Genomic DNA, 21156 nt, shown 5'->3' with positions numbered 1-21156 from the left:
AAGCCTCTGTCTCGGGTAACTTGAAATTCTGTATGACAAACAATTTCTTCATTTGGGCAGGTTCGATTAGGAAACGATTTTTATTATATCTCTCAATTTATGAAAAATAAGATCTTCCTTCCTTTTCCAATATTAAAATAAAGGTTCAGTCTACTCTAGAAATTAGAAAGAACAGGAAAGATATCCAATGTAACATGCCATCTCCCAGCTTGATGCTTGATGCCCACCCATCTGAACTGCTTTTGTTTTTCCAAATATTTCCTGGATTGCCAACATTTATGTCAACACTACATGCTGACTTGACCAGCAAATTTGAATTAAACACAGATTCTCTAGAAAAGAAATAGGATGAAGAACTGGATCAATTATTGACTGCTAATAGTTGAAAGACATGTTGTCATGTGCCTCCAACTATCCCTTGAACTTTAAGATCAATCCAGCAGAAAACACTCCTGCTAAGTCAGACAAATGTATGATCAGCAAATGCTAACTTCACTTGTATGCTCTGGAAACGTTTCTCCACTTGTACATTTTGGGCAGATATTTATTGCAGACGTAATTCCTCCGGCCCCGCAGCAAATAAAATTGTGTTACATGCTAAACATGTAATTTTAATCCTATTGGATGTTAATGGGAGCTGAAGAAATCTTAACAACTTTTGCTAAGTGCTAATAGACTACAAAAATGGAAATGTAAAAAGAGCCTAACTATTTTAGACTGAAGCATAGACACTGGTTTCTTGTCAACCCGGGAATGAATTGTATGTAGCCCCAGAAATACCAAAGGAAATTTTTCAGAAATATGGGATGCTTTTCCAGACATCTTTGAATGTTCCTCTTAAATACATGCACCCTCCCCCACTTGCTTTCGCTTTCTATTCTTTATCTTTTCTGAACTAGCTGGATTTGTAAACTGACGCTTTTTCTCCCTTAACACTCTGTGACACGAAGGAACGATTTAGGCTATATAGCTCGGGTGAGGTGTGTCTTATTCTTCGTTCTACTGGGATGGTGTGAATCAGCCCTTAGGTGTGTGATGACACCTCAAATACTTACTTCTCTTTGCCACCTTAAAGAGGACAGGCGAGTGTGCCGGAAGCGGAAGTGCTTGCCCGGGGAGGTCGGGGGTCGAGTGGTGAGGTGACGTTTCCCTGGCTGAGCGGTGGCGCTTGTGGGGTTGGCGGTAGTGCTGTGAGTCCCGGCGGCCCGGACAGGGGCGAAAGGAGCGTGGCCCCCGCGGGCCCAGCCTGCATTGCGGCCCTAGGGGAGAGCGGGTGTGGGGCTGCCCACCGCCTCCCGCTGGACCGCTGTGCGCGCGTGCTCTGGTGAGTGCTGGGGACGGGCCCGTTCTCCGCTGTTTTCCTCCACCGCTCTGAGCGCAGGTTCCCTTCGTGGCACCTCTGCGCGGCGTAGCCCTGCGGTCAGGCTCTTACCGAGCGCCTGTCCCCGACACCTGGGGAGGGGTCGTCGCCTGCCTGGCACCCCGAACAGATTCGAAACACGATGCGCCTGTTCAGGCACCTGCTAGCCCATCCCCGGGGCGTTAGAGCCGCGCTCTCGTTCTTAAACTGTCCAGCCTGTGCTGTAAAATCCTTACGCGGCATGGGACGGAGGGTGTCTGGCCTCTGCTTCTAGCAGTCCGGGGAAGAATCATCTCTTATAGACAGTTCATATATCTAGAAGTAGTATGTCTATCGGAAGCAATATTCAGCTCGTATGCATTGTTTGTAGAGGAAGTTTCTTCCTCTTACAAAAATCCAAAAGTGGTTCCACATGAATTCAGCTTCTCTTGTCTCAAGGAGCTACCCTTTATTCTGGTGGGAGGGTAAAACACATTATAGCAGGAAAAATGTTAATGGTTGGGGGGGTGGCAGAGTTCCAGTGTAAAGTGATATATTGATAGTTAGACTTGAAATCTGAATTGTTTTGAAACAGTTACTCTACTCCTTGAAATAAGAATATTTTGGGATAGCTGGATTTATAGTTCCCATCATTTTATAAATTGTTTTTCAAGATATGCAGTTACAGAATGTTCAGTGAATATTTTAATTGAATTGAAGCAAAAATTGGCTTGTCTGTAGAAAGGTTTAGTTCACAAAAATATTTGATATTGTTCTTTTCTAGTAAAAATAAATCAAGCATTGAGATCAGTTTTAAAATGTGAAATTTATAGTGCGTCTATAGAGTTGTTGAAATGAGCAAGCTGGTTTGATATTGCAGGGTGGGGAGGTGAATTAGCTGGCTTAATCCTATTCAATTGTATGGGTTTTGCATTGCTTCTGCTAATGCTTGCAGTTACCTTGCAGACTACAGAACTTTCAGGTTATCCTGTTTGACTTTGTTATTTGTGCTTGTGTTTAAGTAACATATCTAAACACACTTATTTTTTTTCATTGCAATATATTTCCTGAAATAAATGCAGCATATTTCTTTTCTTAACACTTTATAGATTGCTGTCTGAGATTTCTCTGAAGCTGCCAAAATGGTGTTAGCAGACCTTGGAAGAAAAATAACCTCAGCATTGCGCTCACTGAGCAATGCTACAATTATTAATGAAGAGGTAATTTAATATTTGTTTATATAATAGACTTATAATCACAGAGAAGGCAAAATATTATCATGATGGGCTAGACTGATCTTGTTTAAATACTATTGGAGTATAGTTATCCCATAGTCACACAGCGAGACTAATATGTTTACTTGAAGATGTCCCAATTATCTAATTTTAACTAAGTCTACAAGGCATGCTCTGCTGACCAGACTGTATTTTCCTGAGAGGAAGAGGGCTGAGGAAGAAGGTGAGCAGCTGAAATCAAAGGGGTAAATGAGAAGAACAAAATAAACATGTAAGTTTGTGTCTGCCATCTGGTAGAAGATACAGAGGCACAGCAGTAAGGGAGTATAAATCTTTAGCATCAACTTCATTGGCTAGAACTAATAATGTATATAGTACTAGAAAATGTAACCAGTGTATGGTGGTGATTAGTTAAATGCTGATTGTGTGGACAAAACCCACCCGGCCGAATCTTGGTAAAGAATTATCTGAAGTAACTCAAGCCTTTTCCATCTAGTGCCCTGTCTCTAGCCTTTGGGGATTTTTGCTTCTTGCAGTCATGCATGGCCTATATGCTGCCATAAGCAGTCTAATCATACCAACCCCTCCATAAATTTAAAAAGCTCAGACTTGAAGCCAGTTCACTTTTTTACATCTTGCCCTCTCCTTTCTGTCCTTCCCATCTCCTAGAAGGCTGTTCCATAACTTCACTCCTCTGATGGTCAGAAACCTTTGCCTAATTTCAAACCTAAGTTTGTTGATAATGGCCAGAGCAGCCACTGCTGGGCAGCCCCAGCAGCTAGTTCTGTTGGGCCCAACCCCAGCCTCACCTCCCTACCTCTGATTTTTTTCCCCCTTTCTTTTCCACCCATCCTGCCCACTTCCAAGATTTAGCCAAAGATAGTCATAGTCCAAGTCAGGGATTGTCAAACTGGTTATTACCTGGAGTGTTGTGGGCTGTTAGCCTCCACTCTAAATGTTGCTTTGCCTTTAGCATTTGTAATGGTGTTAAATAAATGTTTTTAATTTATAAGGGAAGTCACGCTGAGACTTACTGTGTGAAAGGAGTCACCAGTACAAAAGTTTGAGAACCACTGGAAGAAGTCACGGACAGGTCAAGAACTGTGAATTTTCGATTATTGTCCATGACCTGTCCATGAGTTTTACTAAAAATACCTCTGACTAAATCATAGCCTTGGCCATGAGTCCACAATTAAGAAAATGATATACAGCTACACTGGTTAAAATAATGCTGGCTTAGAGGAGAAGTGAAAGCAGTTCTGTGAAACTAATGAAAGCAGGGGGAAGTACATAGCAATGAGTATAAACTGGGAATAGCAGAAAACTAAAATGGGTAACAAAAAGGAGATGAGCTGAGATCTGTGACCAGCAGAACTGAAGATAATAGGGAGTTTATATTAGGTACAAAAGGAATCCTAATAATGATACTGGTTTATTGATGGAAATGTCAAAAAGGCAGAAATAGTCAATGTATTTGTTCTGTATCTGAGAACAAGCAAGATGATGCATTGATATCATATGGTGAAATACTTTCTCATTCAATTAGTTGCTAAAGAGGGTGTTGAACAGCAGCTACAGAAGATTGCTGATAATAAATTATCAGTTTTGGATAATTTACACCCTGGGAAATTAAAAGAGCTATTCAGAGAACACTTTAGACCATTAATGCTTTTCTGTCTACTCCCCAGAAAGTCTTGAAACACTTGCCGACTTCCAGAAGACTACGAAAAGCTAATGTTAAGTCAGTACTTAAACAGGGTAAAGTGGATAATACTGGTAATTCCAGTGTTAGGGTTAGGATTGTCTTTGCTTGCCAGCCATCCTATGTGTTTTTTAAGACAAACAAACAGTTGCTGATGCAGGACTCATTTGGTAAAGAATTAAAGTAGGGTAACTAATATGAATCAACACAACATGGGTTTATGGAAAATAGACCTCGTCAAAGGAAATATCTTTTGATAATAGAGTTGGTTTAATATACTATACTTCTGTAGGTATTTTATTTGGTACTGCACTTTTATCGTTATTGGAACAATAAATAAGCAACAAGGTTCACTTTAAGTGGATTATAACCTGACTAACTGGGCTCAAAATGTAATTGTAAACAAGGAGTAGCTCTTAATCAGATATGTCTTGGAGTGGCATCAAATGGGTATTGTTTCTTTGTGTTACACTAACATTTTATCTAAGATCTGGGGAAAAAAAATCCCTGACTTAAAATTTTGCATGTGACCCAAAGATTGGAGGAGTGAATAATGAAGAGGACTGGTCATGGATGCAGAGAAATCTACATCTTGGTAAGATGGATTCCAGCAAACAATATGGCTTTGTCTACACTCGCCACTTCTTGAAGGGGGCACGGTAATCAGCCTGAGTAGAGGATACTAATGAAATGTGATGAGAATGCAATGAAATGTGTAGCACCCTCATTAGGCTACTTCTCTCTGCAACAACTTTGAAGCGCTGGCATGCTGTGTAGCTGCAAACACTTCAAAGTGCCCTTACTCCCAAAAAAGTTTTTTGGGGAAAGGGTAAAGGCACTTTGCAGTTGCATGGGTACTTCAGAGTGCCCGCAGCTACATGGCATGCTGGCAGTTCAAAGTTTGCAACTTCAAAGTTGCTGTGGGGAGAAGTAGCCTGATGAGGGGCTGCATATTCATTGCAACACTTCATTAGTGTTCACCGCTCAGGCTGAGTACCATTCCCCCTTCAAAGAAGGGGGACTAGTGTAGACACAGCCATTTTGTTTGCTGGCATCCAGCTTACCAAGATCTAGATTTATCTGTATCCATGATGTCCTCTTCATTATTTGCTCCTCCAAACTTTGGGTCATATGCAAAATTTTATTGGGGATATTTTTCTTTAGATCTTTGCTTAAAAAGTTTTGGGAGTAAGGACACTTCGAAGTTTACTACTTCAAAGTGCCTGTGGCTACACAACTTGCCGGCACTTCAAAGTTGCCATGGGGAGAATTAGCTTAATGAGGTGCTGCATATTCATCACAGCACTTCATTAGTATTCTCTCCTCAGGCTGATTACCATGCCCACTTTGAAGAAGAGGGCTAGTCTAGACACAGCCTGTATGCTTCATTATGGCTAAATGCAAGGTCATACATCAAGCAACAAAGAAGGTAGGCCATATATACAGGATGAGAGAACCCCAGAGCTTGATACAGTATTCTGATGATTGGAAAACAGTGACTCTGCAAAAGACTTTGGCTTATGGTAGACAGACACGTGCCCTCTGGGAAAAGCTGCAGCCAAAAAGGGTTATTGTGATCCTTACAAATATAATGAGGGGAATATCAAGTTGAAATAGAGGTTACATGACCACTGTAATTGACTGCTACAGCGAATATTGAATATCCATTTCTGGTTGACATTTTGAGAGATTTGATAAACTGGGGAGGGTTTAGAGAAGAGTCAGGAGAATGATTCAAAACATGCCTCAGTGACTAAGCCTCTTCAGTCGTTCTGGCTTTACACATAAAAAGTTACAGTGCTTGCTGCCTTTTCTGCATAGTGTTTGGTGATCTTCTAGACAGAAACCAGCTGGCTAGATATAACAAGATCCAGTGGCTGGAAGCTGAAGCAAGAAAAATTAAGACTGGAAATAAAGCTTAAATGGCTACTGGAAGTTCCCAAAGATGTTGGTAGATTTACCTCACTGTAAATCAAGACTGGGTTTCCCCCCTGCCCCTTCTAAAATACAGTCTAATTTAACTATGGTTATTGTATCCAAAGCAAGAATTACTTCAGAGAATTATCTGACTTATCTACTGTTTGTTATGCAGGAGATCTAGCTAGATAATCTTAAGAATCCCTTCTAGCTTTTAAAATCTAGTAGTTTGCCAGTTATCCTAAATTTTATAGTGTGCTTTTATAGTACGTTAATGGTTTTGAGATCTCAAACTTTTTGTCTAATTGAAGCTTGTATTCATCTCTGGAGAAGTATAACACCTCAGACAAAATTCTCAGACTTGGGTGCCTAAAGTAAGGCAGCTAAATTTAGTAACCTGTTTTTTCCAGGGTGTGAGCATCTATATCTTGTATTTTCTCGAATGAGGACTAGAAGAGTTCAGTGTATCAGAAAATCAGGCTAATGAGAGTTGAGTGTGTCACATTTAAGAATTTTACCACTAATCCATACACTACACAACTCTTATTTTCAAAAGCCACTTTTAAAATGTTTTCGCCTTAGTTCTGAACTCTAGCCACCCCGATTTGAAAATACTGACCCTAGTGTGTTTAATCTAGTTAATCATGTGTCTCCTCAATGTAACATGCTTCTTTTGATTCTAGAGAATACGTCTCTTTATAAATATTAATGTGTTCTGATGTTCTTGTTTGTTTCTGTAACTGAATGGAATCTATTTGTCATAACTATTTTGTGCACATTTATGACTTTTTTTACTCAGTTTTTTTCAAATGACTTGAACTTACCGTCATGTGTGGCTGATTTTTCTTTTTTTGAATGTTCTTCCCTTTCATCAAGAAAATTATCAAATTCTTTGTCTATAGCGGAAGACTTTGTTACATGATAAACCTGAACAATTCCTTAACTGAACAATTTTTTCACAGAACTACAGTGCAACCTCAGGGTTACAGACATTGAAGGAATTGAGGTTGTTCGTAACTCTCAACAAAGTATTAGATTGTTCCTTCAAAAGTTAACAACTGAACATTGACTTAATAAAGCTTTGAAATTTTATTATGGAGATGAAAGTGCTGCTTTTCACCATCTTTAATTTAAATGACACAAGCACAGAACCTGTTTCACTAATGAATTTTTTCAAACTTTCCCTTAATGTTTGTAGTAGGTTGTGTTTAACATAGCACAGTAGCTATGCCTACACTACAGGGTTTAGCTGAAAAAAACCCAGGGAGCATCCTGATTCCGAAGGCATTTTGTTGACAGTAAATCAACAGAATGCAGTCCTTTTGTTGACAGTTTATTCCGTTCACCCCAAGGCATAATGCCTATGTTGACAGAAAGCTGGACTGGAAGTTGTGGGGGGCCCACAGTCAACAGACAGGGCTTCTGAGACATGGGGCAGCCCTACCTGCTGTGCTTCCAGGTGGCTGTTTTGTTGAGAGAGCAGCTGGGCAATCCAGCTTCTCTGTGTTGACAGAGCAAATGGGTCTTGCAATCTGCTTGGCAATTTGGCTGTAATCAGTCAACTGAAGTTTTATTGGAAGATATCTTCCAACAAAAACTTCTATCGTCAAATTTCTGTAATCTAGATTTAACCTGTATGTATTTAATGCTGCCCCCCCGGCACCTTCTGTCTGATTGTATTCTGGTTCCTCATGGGTGGGGGGGGGTGCGCATGCGTGCGTGTGGTCAATTTGTTCTGGTGTTCATAACATTGCAGTTCTGTTGCAGTATTTTGTTTCATTCCTGTGTTTACACAATTGAATCAAATATGCTCAATTTATAAATGAGTGTGTTCCAGTAAGACACATCTAAAATCATCCACTTCAGGGATGATGCTATCTATGCTTTACATGAGATTAATGGATTGCATTGAAGGTTATTCATATTGTGTTTACTCAATACTAAAGTGCTATTGTTTTCATTATACAGATATGAACAAAATTAATTTCTGCACAATTGTCAATTAAGTGCCCTTTTTCAATCCCCTTAAAGGTTTTAAATGCTATGCTAAAAGAAGTATGTACAGCACTACTGGAAGCCGATGTAAATATTAAACTAGTGAAACAGCTGAGAGAAAATGTCAAGTAAGTCAAATTAATCAAAATATATTAAATTGCTTTGTTCTTTTATGCTCCAATAAAGGAGACACACAAGTGAGATATGTAGAGTAACTTACAAATGATACCTTTTATTTAATTTCTCCCCTCCACCACACCATGTCTTAATTAAAAATTCAATCTAAGCACTTAAATGCCAAGTATCAGAGGGGTAGCTGTATTAAGGTATCCTCAAAAACAAGTCCTGTGACACAGACATAGACAGATTTATTGGCGCATAAGCCTTCGTGGGCAAAGACCCACTATGACAGATGAATGTAGTCTGACAAAGTGGGTCTTTGCCCATGAAAGCTTATGCGCCAATAAATCTCTGTCTGTGCCACAGGACTTCTCATTGTTTTTGCAGATATACACTAACACAAAGTGAGTCTTTGCTCATGAAAGCTTATGTTCCAATAAATATTTGTCTAGGAGGTGCTACAGGACTTTTTGTTGTATTTAAATGTCAGTGTCGACCTAGTTTTACCTAAGAAATCTTTCCTCAAGATAACTACTTGATGATCTTGCTTTTCTAAAGAAGCATATATAAAATCAGATATTTCATAAAGTTTCCATAAAAATAATGAGGTCAAATAGACAGTTAAGTATAGTGAAACTCCTTCAGTTTAACTAGTTAGCTGTACAGAAATCATACCAATGCCTGTTTTTAAGATTTTGCCTGCTTCATTCTGCGTTTTATATAAATATAGGGATCAGTTTACGTGTCGTGCTACTGTTTAACTTAGGTTTAACTTTTAATGTACTTTACTTGTCTATACAATCTAAAATATTCAAAACAAAAAAGCAATAAAGTAGCATTTTAAAGACTAACAAAATAATTTATTAGGTGAGCTTTCCTGGGATGAAAGCTCACCTAATAAATTATTTTGTTAGTCTTTAAACTGCTACTTTATTGCTTTTTTGTTTTGATAGTATATAGACTAGCACAGTTTTCTCCGTTACTAAAACATTCAAGTATACTGGAAGGCTGGTAATCTAATTAAATATGAGGGCATCGATCTGTGCTCCCTGTATGCTGTGCTCTTTGGTGGCCACCTAGGAGAGATACAGGTGCTTTCCAGCTGATTAGCAGAGCACCCACAGCCAGCAGCAAGTGTTTCTGTTGCTGGTACAGATCCACACATGACTCAGTGCACATAAAACATTTTCCATCCATATGTGGAATAAATTAGAGGGAATATTGGTAATTTATGTTTCTTAGGCTACATCTACACTTGCACAAAACTTCAAAATGGCCATGCAAATTGCCATTTTGAAGATTACTAATGAGGCGCTGAAAGGACCCTGCTAACTTCAAAATCCCCTTATTCCTATGGCTATTTGCATGGCCATTTCTGAGTTTTGTGCTAGTGTAGACGTAGCCTAAGAGACACAATTTCCAATATTCCCTCTAATTTATTCCACACGTGGATGGAAAAATGTTATGTGCACTGAGTCGTGTGGATCTGTACTAGCAACAGAAACGCATGCTGCTGGCTGTGGGTGCTCTGCTGGCCACCAAAGAGCACAGCATCAGCATATAGGAATAAGGGGATTTCGAAGTTGGTGGGGTCCTTTGATCTGGATGAGCTGTGTGGCAGTGAAAAGCAGCAATTTCAAAGAGCCGCAGCTGGCGGCATGCTAACAAAGCACTGAATATGCATCTCATCGCCTCATTAGTAATCTTCAAAATGGCTATTTGCATGCTCATTTTGAAGTTTTGTGGTAGTGTAGAAATGACCTTAATGTTTTAGAAAATATGAACAGTTCAGGATACAGAGTGCTGGACATTCTGTTTATATAAACTAAGATCTGATTATGATGGTATTTTCAAGGTTTACTTAAATCATTCTAATGTTTATCTTGTTTTGATTTTAACAATTTTTTAAATCTTAGGTCTGCTATTGATCTTGAAGAGATGGCATCTGGCCTTAATAAAAGAAAAATGATTCAGCATGCTGTCTTTAAAGAACTTGTCAAGGTAAAAATATATGAAATTTGCATATTTGTGTTGGGATTTTTTTCTCTTTTTATTTAAATAACCATGTGGTTCAAATACGTCAATATATGAACATACTACACAAACATCTTGCAGGTGTACATATCAGCTACTGTTATGTATTAAGAGATTGATATGGATAACCATTGTTCCTGTTTAGATATCCTGCATTCACCTGTGCCAAGACATTAAATCCAAAGATGTTTTAACACTTTTTATTTTTAACAATCCTATAATAATTTCTAAATTGTGACCCAAAAATGGAAAAATTCTGTATGGGAATTGTCTGAATTTTGAACAACATTGGATTAGGAAATTGGCATTCTTTCAAACTCTAGTGCTTATATAGGTCCTTTCTGTCTGTAACTGGATCTTGAAAAGTATGTGTTGCTTCTGAAAGGCTGAAAAAGAAACCTGTTAGCAAGTCAGCTTGGTCAGCAGGTCCAGGCTGGTGGGCCTCTTCTGGGTAGGTAGCCCTCAGTAGTTCTGGCCAGTCAGACATCTTGTCAGTCGGGTAGTCCACCAGTGGCAGGCTGTGAGCTCTGAACGGTTGGAGGTCTCAGCGCTGTGGGCGTCAGGTAGGACTACAGGACCATGCTCCTCTGGGACCCCAGGGTAACTCGCCACGGGCAGCCTTTCCAGCCCTGGCAGGGCTCCGGGGTGGGGGCCTGCTGCAGGCACAAGGGCCTGGGTAGATCAGGGAAGTTGGGGTACTGGCCCGACGGCAGACTGAGCTGTGGCTGCCTAGGCTGGTCTAGGCAGCTGGGGGACAGCTCTCGCCGGCCGGCCAGTCAGCAGCTGGTCCCCCAGTCCTGGTGCCCAGGAGCCTGGTCAGAGCCCTCCATCCTGCTTGGAGGCCAGTCCTTTAATGAGCCTCGAGCCTGGCCCTAGGCACCACCCTCTGAGGGGTGGGGCACAGGTGTTCTGAATCCAGGCCTGCCCACCAGGGTCTCTGAGCAGCCTTCTCTGCCTCTGTGTCAGGGGAGGCCACAGCACCTCACTACACTACTTAATAAAACTTTAATAATATAACCAACTATATTTCTCTTTTTCTTAGGAAAAGGTCTGCACTTAAAAAAAAAAAAAAATTATACTGCTGTGGCAGTTCAGTGAAGAAGCTATTGTGCCACAAGAGGTCTTCTCACAGAAGCCCACCTGTTGACACAGTGTTGGCATAACTGCATTGCTTAGGGTGCAAGGATTTTTCATACCTATGAAGTGATGTAGTTATACCAATGTAAGTTTATAGCTTTTACCTCACCTTAGACACTTTCTGGTTTTACTCAACTTCTTTCTCTTCCTCTCATAAGATCCTGTTGGCTGTGGCCACACTAACCCCTCCTTTCAGAAGAGCTATGTTAATGTGGCACTTTGGAATATGCTAATAAGGTGCTATCATGAATATGCAGTGTCTCATTAGCATAATATTCATGTGCACTTAGAAACTGCCAGTTTTGAAAGGCACACTGCCCATATAGCTATCTGGTTTTGGGAAGAAGGGGTTTTCAAAATCAGGGGGCTGTTTCAAAAGGCCCCCAGCTATATGGGCGGCATGTTTCAAAACCATCAGTTTTGAAGTGCGCATGGCTGCCATTATGCTAATGAGGTGCTGCATATTCTTGACAGTGCCTTATTAGCGTATTCTGAAGTGCCACATTACCATAGACCCTCTGAAAGGAGGGACTAGTGTGGCCACAGCTTGTGTGTCTTATTTTTGAGTTGACTTTTTAGTGTTCTTTTCCCCGATGTTTTCTGCTTTTTTTCTTTTCCTTCCCTGTCTCCTTTTTCTCAACCTTTCTAACTTATCCATTCTTTCGTGCTTATGTCCCCAGCACATTATTTGTTCCCGTTTGCACATGTTCGTCTTCCATCCACTTGTATACAGAGTTTGACATTTTTTCCTGACTCTTAATATCCTGAATACTAAAGCTACTAGACAAAGCAAAATGATAAAGAAAGCAATAGAGGTATTGTTTGTGGGACCACCACACACCAGCGTCTGAGAAAGAAAAGTGTGCTAAAATTTTCCCCTTATTGTTTTAGCATCCTAAGATGCCACTTGAGGGATATAGAGCTGGGCTACATTGCATCAAAAAGACAGCTGAGAGATTTGAAGTATGCAAGTCCTCTCCATAGGTGCAGGAGGGGTAATGAGTGTTTTTTCCACTGTGAACTTTTCTGCGACACCCTCTTATCTGCACTAAGGGTATTCGTTATCTCTAGTAATTGTACCCCTTTTTGTCTCCATTTATGAGATGCTGCCCTCAGTTACTTTAATACCAGTTTTTACACTTACTTGTGGTTTTGTTTTTTTTTCCCCCAGCAGAAGCATCACAGTAGAATTAGACATAGTCTTTTCAATTTTACACTTCCATATTGGGTTTTAAGTTGTGGTGAAAATTTGTGTTCCTTGTTTTCACTTAGCTGCACATTAGCAAAGTGGAGAATGTCTGCAGACTCTGGAACATAGTACTGCATCAATTTTCTTCTTTGCCTTCTACTCGGGCACAAATTTTTGAAATAGCCATATTTTGAAGATTACTAATGAGGCACTGAATTGAATATTCAGCGCCTCATTAGGATGCTTCTGGATGCGGCGCTTCGAAAACGCGTGGCTACTCAGGGGTCCTTTTTGCAAGGATCCAGCACCTTTCGAAATCTCCCCCGTGTAGCCGCACACTTTCGAAAGCGGTGCTTTCAAAGCACCACAGCCAGAAGCGTCCTAATGGTAATGAGGTGCTGAATATTCAATTTAGCACCTCATTAGTAATCTTCAAAATGGCTATTAACATGGCCATTTCGAAGATTTGTGCCCATGTAGACACAGCCAAACTGTAGCCATAAGAACAAGAAACATAGCTTTTATTGCAAAAGCTTGTATTGTGCACAAGTTGTCTGTGGCAAGCTCCCTATTTGCCTTGGATAGGTAGATTGTTCGAGTAACTGGTTTCTGCTGTTAGCCCTAATAAGGTGTTCTTTTTGTTCATAGTGTTCTAAAGCCAAATTAGTCTTGCCTAGCCTTTCTTCATAATAGAAATCAGAATTAAGTTGGTTTAAAAGTTTTTGTTTTAAGTAAAATCAGCCAAATAAATTAAAATCCAAACGCAAGGGAATTTTATGTGCATGTACTTATCAACTAGCCAAATCTACCTTGAGTTAGACCTCTGAAATGTGAAATTTAAGAATAAAGTTCAACAAGTTAGGTTTTTAAAAGATCAAGTTCAGACACACAGGTATGTAAATCAAGCCACCTCTCTTCATAGGGACTTAGATAAAGGTAGGCGCATAGTATGTCCAACTGTGACTCCTCTAACAATTCCCCTCCTTTGAGGCTTGACTTTATATCTTTTATTATATTTTTGTCTTACAGCTTGTAGATCCTGGAGTCAAAGCCTGGACACCAACTAAAGGAAAACAGAATATTATAATGTTTGTTGGTCTTCAAGGAAGTGGTAAAACAACAACATGTTCAAAGGTAAAACATGCCCATTCATTTATTAGAACACTTAATAGAGAAAATAATAAAAAAATAAATTGTTTGAAACACAAATTTCTATTCAGTGTTACTGTTGGCTTGTGTATTTTTGTGGTTGTTATTAATCCATCTTAGCGAACATAGTACAATCCTGTTTATATATGAGACTTATTGGGGCAGAAATACACTCTCTTCAGGAAAAAAACTTTTTTCTGTACATTGTTCTCATTATCCATATGAGTACTTAATTTTTCTTTTAATTATACATTCAGATATATGAAAGAGGTCATGACAAATTAAAAGTTAAGCCAGCCAGCAATTAGTGAGATTTCAGAAGAAATTGTCCTCCCATGAGCAGACTATTCCATAATTGTTGAGTGATGGTTCTGGTACCATTTTCTGAATCATTGGCGTCCCTGGCCACTGCTGGATCCAGGGTACTAGAGTAGATAGACAACTCCTCTGAGGGACTCTACAGTAGTATTTTCTTATTGATTCATTCTAATATACTCTGACATTTGCTTTGCAGTGTTACAGTAAGCATCAAATTGTTACAGCTATTCTTAAAGTGCTTATAGAATGGAGAAGATGTATTTCTCTGAAGTGAATTAGTAAAAACACTTCTAAATGTTAATGTTGTAGAATAGTATGGATGTATATAATAAGGGATTTAATTTCATTAAGGCAGTTATTTAAAGCAATAGACTTAGTTTCAAAAGCTCTTCTGTTGTTATTTGAAAGGTTCAGGGGCTGAACAAACAGTCCTTAAGATCAAAAGTTAGCAAATATTGTGATGTTCAACTTTCCATTTTCTGCATGCACATCTATGTCTTTCTTGATCATCAATAACTTGGGGTATTAAAATTCCACGTCCCATTCCAAACCTGCCCAGTTCATGATATGGCAAAGCCAATCCCCCATGAGCTAGATGCTGATAAGTCACATTGTAGAAAAGTTTTGCTTTAAATACTAAATAAAGGTGGTAATTTCTGATAATGCCTTGAATATGTTTTAATTCTTTTGATATGACCAAAGATCTCTGGTTACAGGCAGTATGGTCCAGAAAAGCTATCTTCACTGTATCATTTATAAGATACCAGTATATTAATATATGACTTCTCTGATTTACTGATTTTTTTTTTTTCCCCATATATCTTTTACTTTTTATTGTAAGGATAAAAGTTTTTCATCAGCTAAAGCAACAAAATAATTGGTATTGTATTCACATTTTGTATCTCCTTTTAACAGTTAGCCTATTATTACCAGAGGAAAGGTTGGAAGACATGTTTGATATGTGCAGATACATACCGAGCAGGTATGATGAGTAACTTTAAATAAGTTTATTATATTTTTACAACATTTATACATTTCAGAGGTCCACTGACAATATCTCCATTTCACAGGTGCTTTTGACCAGCTAAAACAGAATGCAACAAAAGCAAGAATTCCATTTTATGGGAGGTATGCACCTTTTGGTTTTGGAAAAAGTTTGACCCAATGTAATGTTGCATATATGATCTCTTCCCATGAGCTGTCAAACAGATATTAACAAGAACAAAACCCTTATAAATGATTGGCTACTGACACATTTAGACTTTCAGGAAGATGAATATATCTCATTTAATGATCTTTAGAAATATTGCTAAGCATTTAATCTCTATCCCTAAAATATAAACAGTGATAAGAGGCTCACAATAAGATGACTGTCATTCTATAGAGAAAAAAAGTGGATCACTCTTCTGAACTGTGCTCTGAGATAACCCATTCAGTGCTTTCTTAACTTGCTACTGTGTGTATACTTGTATGAGAATATAGATTTAAACCTGGTCCTGCTTTGTATCCAGTAGAACTGAGATAAGGTACAGTTTATAAATTGTAATTTTCCTGTGGTATCTGTAGCACAGAAACAAGTCAGATATCAAACATTTATATCAGTGTTTAAATAACTCTTATGCTATAACTAAGAATGTCTATCTCTAGAAATTTGTGATGAATTCCAAGTTATTCGATTGTGTACATGTGATTTAATGAAAAGTTAATTTCCTAGGAGTAGTTCCTTGTGATGAGGGTGCATGGAGATGAAGGTATTTCATGTAATTTAGATGCATCTTTACTTTGGACAGTTACACAGAAATGGATCCTGTGATTATTGCCTCAGAAGGTGTTGAGAAATTTAAGAATGAAAACTTTGAGATAATCATTGTTGATACAAGTGGGCGTCACAAACAAGAAGATTCTTTGTTTGAAGAAATGTTACAAGTTGCCAATGCCATAGTGAGTAATTACTGGAAGTTTGATTGTCCTTGTTTTTTTTGTGTTTTATAGTGATTTGAAAACAACATATATTGCTAGCTACCAAATGTGTTTTACATAGATACTGTCTGTTACAGAACACATTGTGACTTTAATTTACATTTTGGGAGTTTCTGAAATGTGGTGACTCTTCTGGACAATGTAACAGCAAGGATACATGAAATCTGAAATGTGTTAGCGATAGTTCAGTAAAAAAGCTTAATTTTAAACTGCTGTTCTGCTCATTTTATATAATTAGTCATTGAATTAAAAGTGGCTTACATATGTCAAGGTTAACGTTATCACTTCAAACAGTATTATCTTCTCCTTGGCAATTCTTGCATTAAGAGATTAAAAAAGACTGATGTGAATTTATATCATGGCAGAAATAATGATAAATGTGAGAGTTTCATATGCCATGTCTCCGTGTGTTTGGTCTACATGAGATAGATGAGGTAATCCTCAGTCACGTTAGTGAAGAGATGAACCTAGTGACTACACTGTCTCATAGATTTAAGAACCGTCTTTACAGTGTAGCTGACAGCCTCAGCTTGGCCACCCAGCTTAGGCTCAAATGGAAGATATTCTTTAGCATCTTTTATTAGTAAGCCTGGTACTTAAGTGGAGGAGAGCACAGTCATTTATTGACATAACATTGGCATAAACAATAACATTTTATAAATATTTTAATTGCCTCTATTAAGTAGAGGGTCAAGACTTGTGGGGGAAAAAAGCATTATTATGGCTAGTAGATCATCTTTGGAAATAAGTTAGTTTTTTAAAATTTTCTTTGGGGATGAAGTATAAAAATATTTCAGGTTACTGTTTTTCTCTATCATTATTCAATCTTGATTCATTCTCTAAATATTTTCTAGATTTGTACACTTTAAAAAGTTCAATGTACTTAAGATTAATTCTACTACAAAACATGATACACAGATACAGAGATAAGAACCAGAAATAACTCGGGTGAATTTTTCCAGCAACCAGATAACATTGTTTATGTGATGGATGCCTCCATTGGTCAAGCCTGTGAAGCTCAGGCGAAGGCTTTCAAAGATAAAGTAGATGTAGCCTCTGTTATTGTGACAAAACTTGATGGCCATGCAAAAGGAGGTGGTGCTCTCAGTGCGTAAGTATATTATGTTAGTGGGGTTTCAGTACTTACGGAGTTGTGCGATGTTTTAAACTACCAGAAGAGTTGTTAAACTTCTGTTTAAAAGGTTTTTGTTTTTTGTCACATGCGATTGGGTGTGCAAACAACTTATGACCTGGTCCTGAATTTAAGAGGAGTTATGGGTGCTCGGCTACTTTCAGGATCAGACTGTATGTGGGATTCTTATATTTTTGATATTACATGCCTTTCTCTAAGCATCAGTTTGTTTTCTCAGAGTTTTATCAGTTTTTCTGTACATGTGAAAGGGTTGCTAAGTCACTGGGAGCTTGTCATAATACCATTAACCAGTGCTTTTTTTCTGCCGGTACTTTCTGGTACTGAGTACCTTGGCAGCCCCATCCATGGGATTGGCTGTGGGTGGGGGTCAGGGAGCCAGTATGCCTATTTTTAAAAAACGAAAAACTGACTTTAACAAATTTAGTAGATACATGCCATGTAGACTTGGTTCAGGTGAAAAGTTTGCTTCCCGTTAAGAGCTTAAGGTGGCACCAAAAAAGATAAAACTTAAATTTGAGAGGTGGTGAGCTATTGCTGTATCAGACTCATTGTATCAGTAGAATGCAAGTTTTAAAAAAAAAAAAAAAAAAAAAAAAAAAATTTGAAGTCTCAAATGGTGAAAGGAGCATACTTACTTAGTCCTCAGTCTTATTTTCTTTGATTCCATGCTTTTAAACTGTGTAGCACAGTATCCTGAAACTGAAGCCAGTCCTAAAGGTACTAGAACACATGAGAAACAGGATATCTAAACTTTTGTCTTTATACAGATATACATGGCAGACACGCCCGTTAGGGAAATAACGGTTAGGAATTAGGTTGATTATAGAAACCATGGAGAATATTGGCAGAACAGTCTGATCTGTTTGTTCTGATGCCAGCTCAATGAGTCAGTGTCCGACTGAATGGAAAAGTTAAGCTCTTAAACACCCATAAATATTCACTAGCCAGGCGTAGACACTGAAAGAAGGAGCTGCACCACACAGGTCCTAAGCTATTCTAATAAAATGAGCAGGTCCCTTCTTTTTCTTTATACCACATCTGTCCAGCTGCTGGGAATTCAGAGTGCTGGAACATCTACCTGCTTTAGAGTTTTCGTTTTCACGTCTCTTGTTAGTAGGGGTCTGACAACCTTGAAAGTTCCACCTTCCTTGCCCTTCTGGAATGGAGAAGCTTTATCCTTCTCACCATTTGGAAGCCTCCTGTCTGCTTTAAGATGTGGAAGGAAAAATGTCTCCGCTATTCTCCATTATGTTGGTTGATTTACCATGAATAATTTCAGTACTTGCCTCTCTTGACTTCCCAACAGCAGGAGGAAATGGACATAGTTAGGTGTTAGGTGCCCACAAGGTTCCAAATGTCAGTGAAACTGGACATTTGAATTTCCCATTAGTGTTGTTTATTAAAGCTATTAACAGCAGTACAGACACTTAATCTGAATGAAAAGTCAAGGATAACACATCTGTTTAAAGTTTGTACATATTTTGAAGGTTATATTTCTGTTCAATTTTTAAAATTGTTTTAGTCCCATATTAGTCTTAAAATAATGGTTTAAATCTCTAGGATTATTTGGGAATGATTCCCATTTGTCACTGGCAACTGGCTGTTTTGAGTCCTCTGTGTTAAGTCTTTTTGCACTGGTAGCCTGAGGAGCAAGTAGAATAGTGTGGACAAGTAAAATTTTGACTATGGGTTCAACCTCCCTGGTCCAGCACCCTTGTGACCTGAGCAGTCCTGGATCAGGGATTTTGCTGGACTAGAGCTGGTCAGTCCTGTGCCTCCCCCCACCCCCAGCTGGCCTCAGCTCCTGGGCTCTCTTCCCTGCTGTTGCCAGCAGCTTCCTGACTCTCCTGCCTCCACATAGGTTCCCCAGCTGCTGGCTCCAGCCACTCCTCACCAGCTGTGACTTCCCCAGCGTGCAGCTTCCTACCTGGTCCCAGGCACGGCTTCCCACCTCGACTTGGGGATGAGCTGCTGCGAGCCACTGCTCTACAGCCAGGGACTTTGTGCGCAGCCACTGTGAGCCTGGGCTGCCAGCTTACCAGCCTGGGTTTCCAGGCTGGTGCTGCCCCCAAACATCTTGCTGCCAGACCAACTGTGGCTGCCCTGGGCTCCTGCCACTGGTCTGGCTGGCCCTCCTCCTCCCAGCCCTGGAACTCTCTGGTCCTACGAGCTCCATGATCCTGCCAGACAACGAATGTTGCCAAACGAGAGAGTGCTGGATTTTGGAGTTGCAACCTTTAGTGTTGTTACGTTAGTTTATTTTAATTAAGGGAGTAGAATTTGGGACATACTGATTTTGTTTAGACACAATTTTATTACTTCATTGCAGAGTTGCTGCTACAAAAAGTCCTATTATTTTTATTGGTACTGGAGAGCACATAGATGACTTTGAGCCATTCAAAACACAACCCTTCATCAGCAAACTCCTTGGTATGTATTATTTATAACTACCTACACGACACAAGTGTCTTCAAAAACATCACTGTCACAGAAACAATTAGGGCATAATTTTCCTCTCAAATTTTGAAGGACACTCTCTGTTTTCCAGGGATGGGTGATATTGAAGGATTGATAGATAAAGTAAACGAGTTAAAGCTGGATGATAATGAGGCACTTATAGAAAAGCTGAAACATGGTAAGCTATTCATCTCCCCCAAATAATATAACACATGTAATATTTTGAGGTACGCTTTTGAGTGATCTTCCAATTACATATATTTGAAGTAACAATTGTTTTTTTTCTTGTCATTGTAAACTAAAAAGAAATAGAAATCTAAATCATACAAGTAAAATAACCCAAGACTTCTCATGAGCAGTTGAAATGTGAAAGTAAATGGATTGCAACTTAACTAAGGTTGTTTAATATATTGTGCAAAGTGAGAGACAATCAAATAATAGATGAATACATTGAAAAAGTCTCTTTGCATATACCACTATTTGGCTAAATGTCAGTTCCATTCACAAAGTATGATCAGAGATGGTTGAATAGAATCAGTCTAAGTAAAAATGTAACTGTGTTCTTCACTAACTTGCCATTTCTTTTATGCTTCAGGTCAGTTTACATTGAGAGATATGTATGAACAATTCCAGAACATCATGAAAATGGGACCCTTCAGTCAGATCTTGGTTAGTTATCCTGAAATTTTTCTGTTCACACTTCACTTATTTTCAGTTTGCTTTGTGAAGTGCGGAAAAACTCTTGTGAACTTTAAGGAATTCTTCCCTTTGAAGCTGATAGCTGTCTAAAATGCTGCCAGATAATTTTCATGGCCTCTGGTAAACACACAAATAATGTGCCTATTTCTGTGTTTTGAACGTGTGCAGATTTGCTGAATTAGAATATTTGAAATATATAGAGCTATCTATTTCTCAGGTCACACAAACACAGTAGTCTCTTGTAAACTGTAAAACTGACCCAATTAATTCTTTAACTGTACTGTGTGTTACAGGGTATGATACCTGGTTTTGGAACAGATTTTATGAGTAAAGGCAATGAACAGGAATCGATGGCAAGGCTAAAGAAATTGATGACTATAATGGACAGTATGAATGATCAAGGTAAAACGAGTTCTAGCAATACAAAGTCAAGAACACTTACTTAAGATAATTGATAACTGTGTTCACTAGTTTTTCTGACTTGTTACAATAACATAGTGCTGAGGAGGGTGGGAACACAGATGAAAGTAGTAGTTCATCATGATGTTCATATAAATAGCCATACATAACTGAAACAACTGGAAACAATTGGAAACCTACTACAGGATTTAGATGCACATAACGTACAGGCTGTGATCCAAAATACATTATTTGAAAGGGATATTTGATTTGATTATGATTAGCTAGATAAAATTTCTAAGTATACGTTTGGAACTGAGTTAGAAACAGTTC

General features: G+C 38.8%; 1 protein-coding gene across 2 annotated transcripts in view; it reads left to right on the top strand.

Annotated features, from left to right (window-relative positions):
* The first annotated feature begins 1127 nt into the window (after nt 1-1127).
* Nucleotides 1128-21156, top strand: part of SRP54 (signal recognition particle 54) — a 63674-nt gene continuing 43645 nt past the window's right edge. The window contains exons 1-13 of one of the 2 annotated variants that reach the window (XM_074996851.1): nt 1128-1324; nt 2449-2559; nt 8225-8316; nt 10225-10309; nt 13698-13802; nt 15051-15117; nt 15206-15263; nt 15926-16076; nt 17078-17226; nt 19598-19698; nt 19817-19903; nt 20321-20394; nt 20718-20826. In XM_074996851.1, coding sequence (XP_074852952.1) covers nt 2482-2559; nt 8225-8316; nt 10225-10309; nt 13698-13802; nt 15051-15117; nt 15206-15263; nt 15926-16076; nt 17078-17226; nt 19598-19698; nt 19817-19903; nt 20321-20394; nt 20718-20826 — 1156 coding nt within the window. In that variant the 5' untranslated portion in view covers nt 1128-1324; nt 2449-2481. The remainder of the gene's footprint in view (nt 1325-2448; nt 2560-8224; nt 8317-10224; nt 10310-13697; nt 13803-15050; nt 15118-15205; nt 15264-15925; nt 16077-17077; nt 17227-19597; nt 19699-19816; nt 19904-20320; nt 20395-20717; nt 20827-21156) is intronic. The other variant, XM_074996850.1, reaches the window with a different exon arrangement.

This window comes from Carettochelys insculpta, chromosome 6, assembly GCF_033958435.1.
Source record: "Carettochelys insculpta isolate YL-2023 chromosome 6, ASM3395843v1, whole genome shotgun sequence".
Taxonomy (NCBI): domain Eukaryota; kingdom Metazoa; phylum Chordata; order Testudines; family Carettochelyidae; genus Carettochelys; species Carettochelys insculpta.
Note: the sequence above shows the minus strand (reverse complement) of the source record. Positions and strands in the feature narration are given on the sequence as shown.